At 42.7% G+C, this 15,509-nt stretch overlaps 2 protein-coding genes across 3 annotated transcripts; one reads left to right on the plus strand and one right to left on the minus strand.

The window, feature by feature from the left end:
- Positions 1 to 3,854: 3,854 nt before the first annotated feature.
- On the minus strand, positions 3,855 to 15,239 carry LOC117893086 (double-stranded RNA-binding protein Staufen homolog 2-like). Its single transcript, XM_034799512.1, has 3 exons — positions 15,104 to 15,239; positions 14,633 to 14,990; positions 3,855 to 3,984 (listed from the first exon to the last, which is right to left on the minus strand). Exons 1-3 carry the CDS (start codon positions 15,237 to 15,239, stop codon positions 3,918 to 3,920), a joined length of 561 nt encoding a protein of 186 aa, XP_034655403.1. The 3' UTR covers positions 3,855 to 3,917.
- Positions 8,075 to 9,446, plus strand: LOC117903095. Of its 2 annotated transcripts, none has more exons than XM_034814904.1 (2): positions 8,075 to 8,226; positions 8,289 to 9,446. In XM_034814904.1, exons 1-2 carry the CDS (start codon positions 8,175 to 8,177, stop codon positions 9,428 to 9,430), a joined length of 1,194 nt encoding a protein of 397 aa, XP_034670795.1. In that variant the 5' UTR covers positions 8,075 to 8,174; the 3' UTR covers positions 9,431 to 9,446. The 2 variants fall into 2 exon arrangements, with proteins under 2 accessions (XP_034670795.1, XP_034670796.1); XM_034814905.1 differs by having other exon boundaries at positions 8,292 to 9,446.
- Positions 15,240 to 15,509: the final 270 nt, after the last annotated feature.

Below are 15,509 nucleotides of genomic sequence, written 5' to 3' on the forward strand. Positions count from 1 at the left end.
AAATTTTTAAAGGTTTGAGCCCCGTGGCATAACTGTAATTTCGCAATTATTGTTTGCACAATCGCACATCATCAATCAAACGAACTGTGCCGACGCCGCCAACACTGCCGACACTGCCGTCTCGCCTGCACCACAGTCAGCACCTGGTCCTGGCCTCCTCCTCCTCCTCCTCCTCCACCCCTTGTTTTCGCTGCCCCTATTAGTATACATATTACCAGTGTCGCACTTTCTGCAATTTCCCTGCTCCGCGGGATTCGAGGGGTTCGTGGTGCGGGGTCCGGGGTCCGGGGTCTGGCTATTGTTTTTGGGGGGGGGCAGCATAAATCAAAAGCGGAAATGAGCACGCAATGTGCATTGATGAGATTGACTTCATTAGCTGGCTGCATCGCTCGTGATGAAGTACGAGCTGGCACTGGTGCTAGAGCAACTTTGATTGTTTTTTTTCGGTTTCAATCAAATCAGAGGCAGCAGAAGCAATCGCAGAAGAAAAACTCTTCCTGCCCGTCCGCCGACAATTAGTGTGAATGCTAATGAGAGCAGAAGTAGGAGACGACGCCACTGTACAGTCTGTGGAGTACTTCATTAGGTCCAGGCAGTCGGACTACGACAAAGTCGTACCGTCACCCCGGCCATGCTTCGGCCATCAGGCAAACTGTGCATATGAACTCATAAACGGAGGGCCAACGCTTTCATCAGAGCCAACGATGGTAGCCAATAAAGCAGGTGTGTTGCACATTGGCGCCAAGTCCCTGGAATGGTGAAAGAAATTTCACTGATTTTACTTTTGGTTTAAGAACAGACAAATGGTATACAATCGATGCTCAAATAGATCGATGCTTAATGAAATTCTAACAAAACTCAGACGTAAATAAAACCAATTATTGATGGAGCTTTTAATTGGTAGATGGCTGTGGAATACATTATTAAGTATAAGTTGATGGATATTCATTGAAGTATCGCAACTCTATCTTTAAAATGGCCTCCCCCCGCATTCTTAATGTTCCTTGCCACACTGTGTCTGGGCCAGTCTAATTAAGATGCATTTGAGAGTTTGGTGAGCGCAGGCTTGTCCGCTTCTTAATGTCTTATGCTTATTGGTTTATCCCCACGCTGTGCCATCACATAAATATTCGTGCAACATGCACCCATGTCCATATATCTGTGTCTGTGTGTTGTATATTCTTATATCTTTATTTCACGGACTCCTGTATTTACCATCTGTCCCCTGTCCCCGTCCCCGTCCCTGTCACTGCTCTGGCTCTGGGTATATCATTGTCGTTTGTCGCTTTTTGTGATAATAAAGATTTATGTCTGGGAGCCTCAGATCCAGTGTGTGTGCGTTTACCGAAAGAGTTGCATCTTCCTAGTGCTTCTTCTTATTTCTTATTTCTTTTTTTTTTTTTGGGGCTAAGATGGATGCATTTTTAATTGGCGGTTCGATGCTGCTGCTGCTGCTGTAATTTTCAGAGCCAACTTCTTTTCTACGAAGTTTTTGGAAGTCTCCTCCTGACATTAACCTGAACTTAAACATTTTTTGTTTTCTGTTCGTTGTTGTTGCTCCAGGAACTAGGAAATTAAGGCGGCAAAGTTGAAGGGGCAGGAACAGCAGAGGGACAGCAATAACAATTTCGGGGCAATACATTTTTGATCCAATTTGTAGGCAGCCAGAAGAGAGAGATGGAAAGGCGGAAAGGAAATTGTAATCTAATCAGGCCTCTAGCTCTCGGCTCTTGGCCCTTGTTCCTTCCTTCTCCTGCAACAGTTGTAAATTATGACACACACACACACACACACACACAAACACATGGCACAGGCACAGGCACAGGACCATAAAATATTGCCCAGAGCCCTTCACATAATTCACATGACTCTCACATAGTGGGTTACTCGTAGTTTCTCCTTCTCCACTCTTGCCCTGCCCTGCCCTGCTCTGCTCTGCTCTGCCCCTCTCTCTTCCGTTACTACACTTCTCATCTTTCCAGATTCGTGTGTTGTCTTTTTTCTACCCAAAAAATCTCCATTTGAGAGTGTGAGGGAGTGAGCCAGAGGATGAGCATGAAAAATTGTCGACAAATGATAATTTTGATCTATGCGATTGACGAGGATCGTCGCATGTGAATGAAGTTGAAGTTGCCTTTGATTTAATTGGATATCTGAGAAATGAAGCCGGAGATTGGATAAGTTCGTTGGGGACCGGAGTCTTTCTTGTTATACCCGGTACTCGAAGAGCACATAGGGTATATTGTATTTGTGCACAAAAGTGCCCATCAAGTATTTGTATATTCTTGATCAGCATCAATAGCCGAGGCTATATCTGACTGTCTGTCTACCGGAGAACTGGTTTAACGCAACTCATGAGCTGTGAAGCTCTTGATGAAAGCAGAACGATGAAAGTAGAAAGAGTAAAAATATACTCGGGCAGAAGTGACCCACTGCAACCCTTTCTTACTCCGAAAAAAAGTGCCGGAGGGCGGGAAAAGTGTAGAAATACTGTCCACGCCTTCACCTGGCTGACCGAGCTGCCCTTCTAAGCCTCAGGAGAGGAGAATATGAGAGGAATATGAACCATGAAGGGAAGTTGGTAATACAACTACCCGAATCACAGACCTGTAGGCGGAGGGAACTTGAGGGGCTAGGCGGTGGACCATCATCTTTTCCGTGATCAGCCACTCGCTTTGGCCACTGTACGGCTTTAGGTCTTTTCGGTCTCTGTTTTAAAATTTAGCAGCCAGCTTTTCGCAGCTCAAACAAAAATAAAAAAGAACGCACCGATTTTATTCTTCCATGTCGAACGGAAAATACTAAGATTAAATCTAGCTTCTGTCGCTAAAACACATACACATACTCAACGAGAAGAGACGCTTGTGAGTCGTGTGAGACGCTTCGTACGCGTCACTACTTGTATCCCCGGCACTCAGTCAGCACATCTGTTTGTTATTGTTTTTTTTTTTCGAATTTTACATTTGACATTTTACATTTTTTCTAAATCTGTCATCTAAATCTACATAATCTACATAATCCTTAGAGCCGCACACTACACGAAAAATTAAAGCTGCTGGACGGGGTGGGCTTAGCCACTGCAAATTATTTCTTCATTCTGGCGATAATAATTTTCCAATCTGATGCAATTCGGTAAAATGCAGTGCACGGCCTAGCTGAAACTGAAAATTAGTTTCCTGAATGCATCTACCCTGGTTGGAAAGGATTTCATTTAATTTTAAAATGTCAAAACAATTTATTTTATATGTTAAAACATCAAATAGAGATCTAGGTATTGTGGATCACTGCTGGATAAGACATAACTTTTGGTTGGTCCTTCCGTCCGGTCTAGAAAATCCTGTACGAGGTCGAACGTATTTCGCCAGAAGAGCTTATTGATGGGAAAGATGATCGTTGATCATTCGTACTCCAGTAGGCTGCGAAGAAGTCACCTAAGGCTAACCCAAACCCAACGTGGATAGATCAGTTCGTAAATGGTCGCCAAGGGGGCAGAAATAAAGTGATTAGGGTTCCGGGTTGCGATAGAACTGAGGACTAAGAAAGGAAGATGGTTGCTCAACTCCTCTGTCTCCGATCACGAAATTCTCGTCCACAAGTTCACCACTTATAGAATGGATCGTTTATCATTCGCTGGTGGGGTTCTTATTGCAGTGAAAACTGCATTTGCGTCCGAGCTGTTTCCATTCAACAACATCCATGCTATCGAATTCGTTGCAGTCAAAATCCGTATTGGAACAGCATATATCTTTTTGACCTGTTCTTATATCCCACCCAGGTCTGATGCCGTTGTTTATTTGAACCACCTTTCTGCAATTCGATCTGTTGTTTCTGCTTTAGGCTGTGCTGGTCAGATACTAGTTATGGGTGACTTCAACATCCCATCTCTATCTTGGCAACAGGATGATTCAAACATGTTGCTACCTGGAAGTCAACATGATTTCGTCGAGGGGGTAACTGACGTCTCGCTTGCCCAAATTAACTGTGTCAGAAATAATAGAGATAGACTGTTAGATCTCATCTTTGTCAGCGATGCCTCTCGTACAACGGTTTTAAGAGGCAATCCGATATCTTTTCCCGAAGATCCGCATCATCCTACTTTATCTATATTTTTCTCTAATTTTCTCTATTACTAACACCATTTTACCTTCAAAAAGTCGTATGAAATGTTTTCGCAAAACTAATTTTATCGATCTTTGTCTACATCTCTCGCAAGTGGATTGGTCCTTTCTTCAGTCCTCATCACATATAGAGCCTACTGTCAATCTGTTTTACAATACATTATACTCTTCCCTCTAAACCTACGTGGTTTTCCAAGTATCTGGCCTAAAAAATAAAAAATCTCGGCTCTACAAAAAGTACCAGATAACTGGTACTTTGTCTGTCTTTGCTCAATATTCTTCGGTTCGCTCTCAATTTCTTACGGTCAATAAGAAATGTTATAACGTATATCTTTCCCAATGTGGCAAAAATTTCCGTAGTAATCCTAAAAAATTTTTTTCGTTCGTCAACTCAAAACGCAAGTTTAGCGCGTTCCCTTCTTCCCTTCAGTTACAGTCTATAACAGAAACTTCAGATCAAGGAATTGCAAATTTATTTGCCACCTTCTTTCAATTGACGTACTCCTCGGATACTTATGACTCCTCCACCCCTTATCCATACCATCTACCTCATGTTAATAACATGTTTCTTCCCTTCCTTGATGAAAGTACAGTCTTCGAAGGGTTGTCATCAATTGACATCTGTTTCTCTGCGGGTCCAGATAAAGTTCCGAGCTGTATTTTAAAATATTGCGCTCAAGCCCTATCTCATCCTTTGACCTTCTTTTTTTTTATAATTGTCTGGACGTTTATATGCAATGACTGCACCATCAAGTGGCCCATTCGACACCAAGGCAAAGCCTGTTACGCGCGGAACCCAGCAGAACGCAGCCCTCCTCCCGCCCAACCGACCGAGGGGCGCTGCCGCATGACGCGCAGCGCGATTAATCGAACCGGTCGCGAGCATGCAGGAAAGATAGATGTTAGGCTAATATTCGAGGAAAGTTAGAACTAAACACAACTAAACTAGAGCAACTATAGCTAAGCAAGCAAAATTATCAAAGTCAAAAATTAAATTAACTACGGGAGAGGTAGGCTAGTATAAGAGATTTAAGAAGAGGAAGGGAGTGAGTCGAGGATATAATGTGATAGAGAGAATTATAGTCCGAGCATAACACTCTAAAGGGCTCGTGCAAGGCATAATTCGATCTACACATTGGAAGGAACAAAGGAATATAGTTTCTAGTGGGTCTAATAGGAATCGTAAAGTTTACGCGGCTCAACAAGTCAGGGCTGTCTGCATCCCCCTTGATCAAGTTGTGCATAAAAATTACACCAAGCATTTTTCTACGACTAACTAAGGATGGAAGATTTATTAAAAGAAGTCTACTACGGTAGCATGGCAGTCTCACAGTTGCATCCCAGTTGAGGTCCCGTAGGGCAAATAATAAAAAGTTTTTCTGTACTGATTCAATACGGTCCTGATGTATGTATGTTGTACTGAGGGCACCATACACATGAGCCGTATTCTAAAATCGGACGAACAAGCGAGATGTAGAGAGTCTTCGTTATATAGGGGTCATCAAATTCCTTTGACCACCTCTTTATAAACCCAAGCACACCCATGGCTTTATTCACCATGGTAGAAATGTGTTCAGAAAACTTAACTTGGGGTCTAGTTTAGCACCAAGATCATCAACTAATGTAATTCTCTCAAGAGAACTACCGCAGAGGGTGTAAGGTGCCAGTAAGGGGCTGGAGCGATGAAAAGTCATTACTTTGCACTTCGAGGCATTAAGGTGATGTTATTTAATTTATCCCTGGAGCATTCTCGCCTTCCCATGATTTGGAATGAATCCTACCTTATTCCTCTTCACAAGAAAGGGTCCAGATCTAATATCCAAAATTATCGTGGTACTTATTGCTAAACTATCTGCCATTCCGAAGTTGCTCGAGCACCTTGTCACTCGTCAATTGCAACATGCATGTTCTAGCACTATATCCCCGACGCAACATGGTTTTTTAGACATCGATCATCATCTACTAACCTTTTAGAATTCTCGTCTCGAATCAACCGAGGATTTCAAAGTGGCTTGCAGACTAACGTCATTTTTACAGATTTCAGTAAAGCTTTTGATTCTGTTAATCATACTCTGCTGACCCATAAGCTCTCTTTATTAGGTTTTCCCACAAATCTTGTAAATTTGATATCATCGTACCTGTCGAATCGCACACAGCGTGTTTTGTTTAACAATGTCTAGTCGAATTTTGTGAAAGTAACCTCTGGAGTTCCTCAAGGAAGTCATTTAGGTCCGCTTCTTTTCAATTTGTTTGTGAACGACCTGCCCCAAGTTATTTTGCACTCAGTTACTTTAATGTATGCTGATGACATTGAAATTTTTTTTTCCTTTTCCGACTGGTACTTGCATACTCGCCTACAACTTGACCTTGATGAATTAAGCATTTGGTGTTCAAATAACCTACCATTCTAAGTGCAAACTTATGACTTTTCACCGCCGTGCACCACACTTTGTCTCCTATTCTCTAGGACACCATGTTCTGGACCGAATCTCCACATCAAATGACTTAGGAGTCCTTTTCGATCACAAGCTATGTTTTAATAGCCATATTGCTTCAACCGTTAACAAAGCTAAGGGAGTTCTAGCGTTTATTAAGAGTTGGTCAAAAGAGTTTGACGATCCGTATATAACTAAAGCACTGTACGTCTCGTTGGTTCGCCAGATATTGGAGTGTTGTTCTTGTGTGTGGAGTCCACAATACAAGGAGCAACAAATTATTATTGAATCCGTTCAAAAGCAATTTTTAATATTCGCCCTTAGACATCTAAACTGGGACTCTAACAGACTCCTTCCACCATACCTATCTAGGCTAAAACTACTGAACCTACCCTCATTACACCATCGCAGAATTGCAATGGGGTGGTATTCATGCATAAGCTCATTCTCGGGATTGTGGACCCCCAAACGCTGTTGGGACGAATTGATTTTTTGGTTCCCTCCAGACCAACCCGCACTTTCCGCCCCATCCGATTATCCATATGTAGATCTAACTACTCCCAGCGTGAGCCTTTCCGGGTTTTATGAAATAATTATAATTATATGTACCATTTATTATCCCCCGAATTATCGCTTGAAAAAATTATATTTAACATTTGTCATTACCTTAGTTTAGAAAATGTGTAAATTGTATCTTTCCTTTTCTCTCTTGTACATATATAATTAGTTTATTATTATTCCTATTCCATAATTAGCAGATAATTGTTAACTGAAATAAATAAATAAATAAGGGGGCAGAAATAAAGTGATTAATGTTCCGGGTTGCGATAAACCTGAGAAGGACTAAGAAAGGAATATGGCTTAAGCTTAGTTACTGACTTTCATTTATGGATTACTTACAATAATAAATACCGTAAAATAAAATAAAAATAGATTACCGAATTGGGAGTGGATTTGATCATTATTAAAGCCAGTATGCTATCCGCTCGCACGCTCTGCCTCATGAAGTAATGTAGATGTAGATGACAGATGTATACAAAATATAAAATTCGAAAAAAAACCTACTAAGATACCACTGAGAACCGGGTATAAAAGTTGTGACGCGTACGAAGCGTCTCACAAACTTTCCTTCTCGTTTTGTTTGGCTAAACGTCGGGAGCATCTGGCGGATTATCAATGCTCGAATCTCACTCGCTGGGATTGATGAAAATCTTTGTCGTAGTGCCACGCAGCGAGTCAAAGCCCTCTGCAGCTCTCTACGTTCACCATCCAATTGGAATAGGCACCATCGGCCATCTGGCGGCCATCTGACCAACTCCCTGATTAGCTTCTCCTCCTAATTGCTCTGCCGGCGAAGGCGTTCAGGATCCAGCTGGAAAGGGAAATCGAATTGCTGCCTGTTAGAGTAGCTCTTTATTTAATGGACTTTGATATTACTTGAGGGTTCATCCCCAAAGTACAAATCCAAGTAGGCCTCCTTAAGCTAGTGTCAAATTCATGTACCCCTAGAACTGTCTCGATTTCTCAGTATAAATTTAGTTCTCAGTTCATACGCTGCAATTGTTTTTTGTTTTTTAATTGAAATAATTTTATTTCATGCATAAGTTGTTGATTGTAGAAAATGCCACAACACAAAGATAAACCACACTATGGGAAGCGCAGTACAGCGGCTCGTAAGTGCAGGCTAAGGATTAAGTTGAAACTTATCACTAAAAATGTTTTCCCTATCCCATAGCAGCTGAGCAGCAACATCATCGTGCAAGGCAGATGAGGCGGCAGACAGTGGAAGATCAGCGGTTGGATCCTCGTGCTGACCATAACCCACAGAGAAGGATGCCGGGGGACAACCGTAAGCAAAGCAACATTCCTCAACGTAGCATCGAAAGCACGTCCGAAGACACTTCGGATAACCGAAAAAGCGGCCTGCCACAACCCAGTGCATACCTGCAACGCGGTACAAGTTCGACACTCTTTTGTAGTAGTTCATCATCGATAATGCGATGGCGGGCCAATCTCAACGTGAACAACTGGCACAATCGACAACCAAGGCTAAGGGCCTACAATCTGCCCACACGACAACAGGTTCGAGTTCGCATGCCACCCGCTGCCGAACCGGCAGAAACAAGTCAGCAGGAAGCAGGATGCCAGCTCAGAGCTTTAAAACTAAGTACTATGGCAGTCCAGGAACCAGAGCCAGCAGCAGTACAAGAAGCAGAAGCACAGCCAGAACCACCAAAGAAGCCACCTCAGGCGCCAGCTAAATTGGTGACTGCGCGAAATCGACAACCCGAGACAGCAACCGTTCGATCCGTGGAGCGTTCGGCGCAAGCAGAGGCAGAGGTTCGTCAGCGATCAGCACAAGCAGAGGCAAAGCTGGGTCGGCGTTTGGCGCAAGCGGGGGAAGCTGTTGGTCAGCGTTCGGCTCAAGCGGCGGCAGAGGTTCGTCAGCATTGGGCTCAAGCGGCGGCAGAGGTTCGACAGCGTTTTGCAGAAGCGGTGGAAGGCGTTGCTCAGCGTTCGGCACAAGCAGAGGCAATCGCTAGACAGCGACAACAACCCGATCGTCCCAACCTACCACAAGGTCGTGTCCCAGCTGGATATCATCTAGCAAGTTGCCCGCATTTTCGGGGTAATAGGCTGATCTGTCCCTGTGGCGCCGAAGTGGCTACAAATGTGCGACCGAACACGCCCGCCCGAACCCTTAGATGCAACCCCTTGCAGCGATTACTTGGGTGTGGACAGTTTTTGAGTTCTACTGTCGTGTACATTTGCATGGCCATATTGAGTGGCTTTCTCATTGTCCACATTGGCCTCATCATGTTAAGCCAACCTGTGGAGGTAAAACACAAAGGGCGCTGGTTTCCGTTCTGCAAGTAAGCTCCGCACTTGAGAACTAGCCAGAAATTACAAATTAATAAGTAGTTGATAATTCAATAAATGTATATTTTAATTTTAAATTACTATTGGAATAGAAATTGGGGGATTTGCTTTTCATTTTAATTGACTGTTCATTTTGGCCCATAGGAAGGACCCTTATGTGCGTACAAATTGAGTCTTGGGTGTCTAAATTTAAACTCAAAAATTCTTAAGATAAGATATAGCCCGAAAAAAAAACAATTGCGGAATAATTCGAATTTAAACAGAGAGTTGCATAAATTCCAAAATAAATTGTGTGCTGCATGTTGTTCCCCTTTTATTTCTTAGCTTGAAGCTATTATTCTTAAAGAGTTCGTTTTCTATAAGGTTTTAACATTGTTCCTTGAACTCTTTTGTAGAAAATCCCATTTAATTTTAATTTGGTACTCGCGCAATTACCGATACGGAATGAAACCCCTGGCAAACATATGTCATTGCCACAATGAGTTAAACTTAAATAAAATAAATATGAAATATATTTCATATATTAAGTACAAAAACTGTTTCGACTGTCGTATGCGTTTAATTAGTAAAATAAAGGTAACTATTTATTTAAAATATATACACAAATTCTAATTTATTTTCCTTATACATATTTATTCATTTTTTTACACATCTTCTTGCCAGATATTTGAATGCAAAACAATTTTCTAGATTTGTTTGCCTTCCCTTTTTAACTATATCTCTTAATAGTCTTCACAAAATATCACAATGTTGTGCCTCATCTGCGTTAATGAAGATATTCTCTAAAGATCTTGAACCTTGCCATATATATCCATTCCCTGGTCTCATATTTGCATTCCCATTCGATCCATTATCCATTTATCTTCATTAGTAAACTTTTGCCAGACTGTTTCAAAAATTCAAGCAAACGAGAAGTGCAACGTTTTCGATTGTCATTTGCTCCATTTCTATTTGTATTTGTATTTGTATTTGTTTTTCTATTGCTGTTTCTAATTCTGTTTCTATTGTTATAGTTACTGTTGCAATTGCCTGCATTGCAGCAGGTCGTAAATTTATGGCAAATAAATTTATAGCATTCGTTTCGGGCGGCGTGAGGGTTTCCAGATGGGTCTGGGGTGGTCTGCTGTCTGTCAGTTGGGGGACTGCTGAAGTTCAACTGAAATGGCTCAAAAAATTGAAATCAACCAAAGCAAAAAGAGGTCGAGGGGCATGAGCCAGAAATGAATAGAAACCCGCCCGAGAACTCTTCTTTTTCTGCTGTTCACTTTGGGGTTTGGGGTTCGGGGTTAGAGAGGAGCCAATGCACCCAATGCATATTAAGTTGTCCTTGTTGTCCTTGTTTTGCTCGTTGAGAGCTTATCTGAATGCACCACAATTATTTCAGCTTGTCAGGGGGAAGCCAAACGGGCATTGTGCAACGAAGTCTTGTCTTGGGTTGGCTGGCGCTTGGGTTGGGGCACAACTTGTGAACTTTACAAATTGAAATTAATTACTTTCCCACAGACACACAGAACACCCAGCTCCCTCCCCGATATGCGGCTTGTCTGCCATAGGAAGAAGCTTCGCTCACGACCCCAATGGTAATGGCAAGAACGCCTAAGAAGGAGGAAAACTCTTGTTGATTTGAACAAAATTGTTATGGCAAGTGGAGTGGATGTACCCTGGATACCGAGTAGTACTCAGCTGTACAAGGACAGCTCTGCCATCTGGACATGCACAGCCGCACCCTCGAGAGGATCAGCCAGAGATGATCGTCCTCCTTTGCGGCTCAGCAATTTGGCCTGCCGAATGTTCTCCAGCGAATGCTACATACACGCTGGACAATGGACGGAAAGCAGCAGGAGGAGGAGGCGGTTGGGTGCAGGACATCCTGGTGGCAGACACTGACGATGGGCAGACTACGCAGGCGATGATGCGAATGCACGACTTGTGCCGTAAATAATTCGCCGGATATTCTTCCTTTTTATGTATCTATTTTTGTATAATGTTAAGCTCAATGTTAATGTACTGCCCGCCAGTGAGTGCACCTCCAATTGTAAATGTAAAATGTAAGAACAAAAATCAAGCAACTGCTCAACGCGTAGTGATTAAAACCCGCATTACGGAGGCACTTGCCACTCGCTAAACATAATTAATTGATGCCAAGAATACTTACTGAAAAGAGCGATTATAATAATTGAAAACTTGGCCAACTTTTACATTTCCAAAGACTTTGGAACGATTGAGAAGGTCCAAAAAATTGTAAGCCACACAAAAAAAAGAAATAATTAATGCATAGTTATTGGAGCTTTAATTAATATCAGGACTGGGATATGCCACTGCTCGAGCTCGAATTGGTGTCGGCTGTGGCGTTGGCGTATCCATTTCTTGGCCATTATCTTGTCCACATTGACCAAAACATTCCCATGCTTCTTGCCTACTTGGCCACGGCGAGTGGAGTGCCCATTCACCGGATGCCGACAACGAGGATTAGCGAGAGGAAATGTTCAGTGGTCGCGTTGTGGCGAGGCGAGGCGGACTCCAGCGAGTTTATGCCACCAAAACCAAATAATAAGTTAACAAAAAACACCAATAAATAAATCGTACATTTTATTTTTTTCGAATTGAATCGCTGCACAAAACTAGTTTTGGCCATCTGCGCCTTCGACCTTAATGTGGAGCCTCCAGTCTGAGTGGTCGTGGCCACATTGCTAGCGTCAGCTGAAGTAGAGTGCTTTCTGCGGAGTATCGTGAGTTGTTGAGGCATGTCGTCGAGCGAGATAATCATATACGACAATCGGGCCTCCTCCTCCTCTTCCTCCTTCTCAACCTTAATTTTAATTTTAGACGGGTCCATTTCGTTCAGAAACTTTTGCACGTTGCACAACGAAAATAAAATGAAGGGCGCAAGAAAATGGTCTGTCACTCTGCTTAGAGATGGGCAATGGGTCGATAAATCAAATATTTGATTGAGTGTGCGATATCGATGGTTCGCTGCTCTGCTCACATCCCATCCCAAGGGTCCTCTCACTGCCTTGGAGATTAAAGCCTTTCACACTGGCCACCATCCAGCATCCAGCATCCACCATCCATCTGGGATGTTCCCAATTTGCACGTTCCCATGCGAAATTTATTCGTTTATTTTCAAATACAACCATAAATAATTGGCACTCACAACGAAGAAATTAAAGAGGGGAAACCAACAGCCCATCCAACAGTTTAAATAAAATCTAATCAAAATGGAATCTAATAAAAAAGGCGGATAATATTTAGTTAGATAAATGGAAGATGGTTCGTGGAAATATGCATCCTCCTCAGAGAATTATTTTATTGGCTCTCTGCCGTAGCTGCTGCCGCTGCCGCCCGACGAGTAGGACGATACACCGGAAAGAACACTACCCGGAAAGAATGGATGCACCAAGGATGAAGGCTAAAGGACCAATCGGTCAGTTACAGCTCAAAGTGATGCACTAAAAGAAGCTCACTTCCTCTGAGGAAGTGCTCTGAGTTGGTCGCAGATGCCAAGGAGCAACAGGAACTAGCAAAGGAAATGCCAACTGTCCAACGCCAGCCATCGGACTGCAGACTACTTCGTGGGTAAAACTTAACTTAAAACAAAGTCGCTTAACTCTCAGCTCTCAACGTGGCTAAACTGAGAGTCGCTCCCCATGCAGCCTTCCAAATTGCCGACTTCTTGAGCATTTCATCTTGACGGTCCAATTTTGTACCAGGTAAGATCGTAAGATGTCTGTATTATTTACCTGTAACTTTCCCATAACATGGTTAATATTCAGAAATTGTTTGTTTTCCTCATCAGCTGTTTCCAGCTTTATGCCAATTTGATTATCCAATTTGATTATCGATAGCTGCGATGTCTCTGGGCTGTAATATTCCTATTGCGCGTTGCTAGAAAGTACTTAGTCTAAACAAAAATAATAAATATATAATAGGAAACAATTTTGTTCTGCCCGGGCGCAATCCTCCTTCAATGCAAAGAGGCTGCATAAGTTCTCTTCAGACGTATGCAAATTCTCAAAGATTACTGATGGTTTTTGTGCCCTATTATTCAACTGCGGAATGTGCAAAGGCTATTGCTAGATGTGTTTCCATTCATATACCCATATTTACATTATTTATAACTTATATTTGTATGGACAAACGACCCTTCATGTTCCTTTCCCGCAGATAAAGGTTGACTCAATGTTGTCGGCGTTGATTGTCCTCCTGTAAGTAATCTCCTGCTTGGATCCATTTCTTATTCAATGTTGTCCTTGCTTTGTATTCAGCTTTCACAAAGTAAGCAAAGCAAAACAGCTGGCTGAGAAGTGTTACCGTGTGGAATGCAGTGTTCCCCTCTGGTCACACTCTGCCGCTTGCAAATTATTTTGCACTATTTGCTAGCAGACGTATTGCGGATCAGAGTACTGGGCTCAAAATAAAACCCCTCCCATCAGTTTATTTTAATATCGATTGCAGAGGTATAAGTGGCCACCAGAATTATAAACAAATTGGTTTTGAGTACCCTTATTTCATGCATTGAAAACAATGCAAATAGAAATGGTCACATTGAACACAATAGAGCAGGGTCCCACTGAGTCTGTTTTGATCGTTTTGCTGGAACTGAACACGTGCTTTCCCAATCCCAATTTGTGCAATGACCAAAAAAACAATTGATAAATTGATTGGTCAAAGTGCCGCTTGTACCTCTTAATGTTTTATCACACAACCAGAACGAAACCCTTGTTGGATTGCATTAAAGAACGAAATGTATGTGCATTATGCAGACTCATTTAGAGTGTAAATAGGATTCAAGTTTATTTCGTTGTAAGCCATATAAAGGGGTGGGCCTAGACAAGCATATCCTTAAAATAGCCAATCATATGGCCATAGATCCTGTCCTCGGTTTCCAGAAACAAGTTATTAAAATCAACGTCTAGCTCAACTTTAACAATTACTTGATCGGTTTCCGATGGAGCTGTAGAGATTTTAGGCGTTATTTTCAGCGCGCTCAGCAAGTCCATCAGCTGATCCTTTTCGTTGTCATAGGACTCGGAATTGATGACATCGAAGGCGGCCTTCTTCAGATTCGGATAGAAGTTCTTGTAGTAGTTGTGGTTATCGCACAGTTTGCGGCCAGTGGTGCACGGCGGATGACGTTCGGCCTCACGATCGTTGATGGCATCAGCGGGAGCTGCACTCACGTCCGAGGGCTTGGCCGAGATGGCCGACAGCATCTCGATGGCCGCACGCTGGCGAGCATCCCTTTTTGTGTCCGACTTGCCGTAACGCATGATTGAGGCCACCGTGCAGCGGGCCAAATATTCGGGTGCATCTCGGGTGCCGCACTGCTGCACAATCTCGATGAAGGGCAGCGGCGTCTCGTGGCGAAGACAGTAGTCGCGCAGCTCCTTCACCATATCGCGCTTTAGGTTCCCCAGCTCATCGTACAAATCCGAACCGTTGTCAAAGCCATTTTCAACGGCATCATCCGACATATGCTTGCTCAGTCCCGGCATTGTGCGCAGTTTCTTCAGCATATTCGCGGCCGCAGAATGTCGGGAATCGCGCTTTGAGCGACCTGATAGAGAGTATAGAGAAATGGATATGAAGTAAGGTAAAATATATATGTACATATGTATTTGTATGTATGGTGTACTTGCAATGGGAAGAGTATAACTTGAGCGCACTTACCATTGCCATTGGCTTCGATTTCCATTACAATGACTTTGCAAACGTATCCTCCGTCTTCTCCGTCAATGTAATCGTACTTCGGCGCCGGAGTCTTGCTCTTGGCGCAGAATTCTTCCAAGCTTGAAACGGCAGACATTTTGTCCTTCTCTTCAATATTACACAAAATGACTTTCCGCCAGTGTGACCGCGGAATTATCGATCAGGGCCTCGAAAATATACCGAAATATACTTTTTCATTTTCAAAATATACCGCAAAATATACCGAGGAAAACAATTTTTTTTTTTAATCGCTGAATTTTCTTTCTAGTGTTCGTTCGGCAAACAACTCTTTTTAGAGTTAAACGTTTTTAGAAACATTTGTACCTGGTCAATGCGGACTCATCGTCTGCGACCAACTAATTTCGCT

This window comes from Drosophila subobscura, chromosome A, assembly GCF_008121235.1.
Source record: "Drosophila subobscura isolate 14011-0131.10 chromosome A, UCBerk_Dsub_1.0, whole genome shotgun sequence".
NCBI lineage: Eukaryota > Metazoa > Arthropoda > Insecta > Diptera > Drosophilidae > Drosophila > Drosophila subobscura.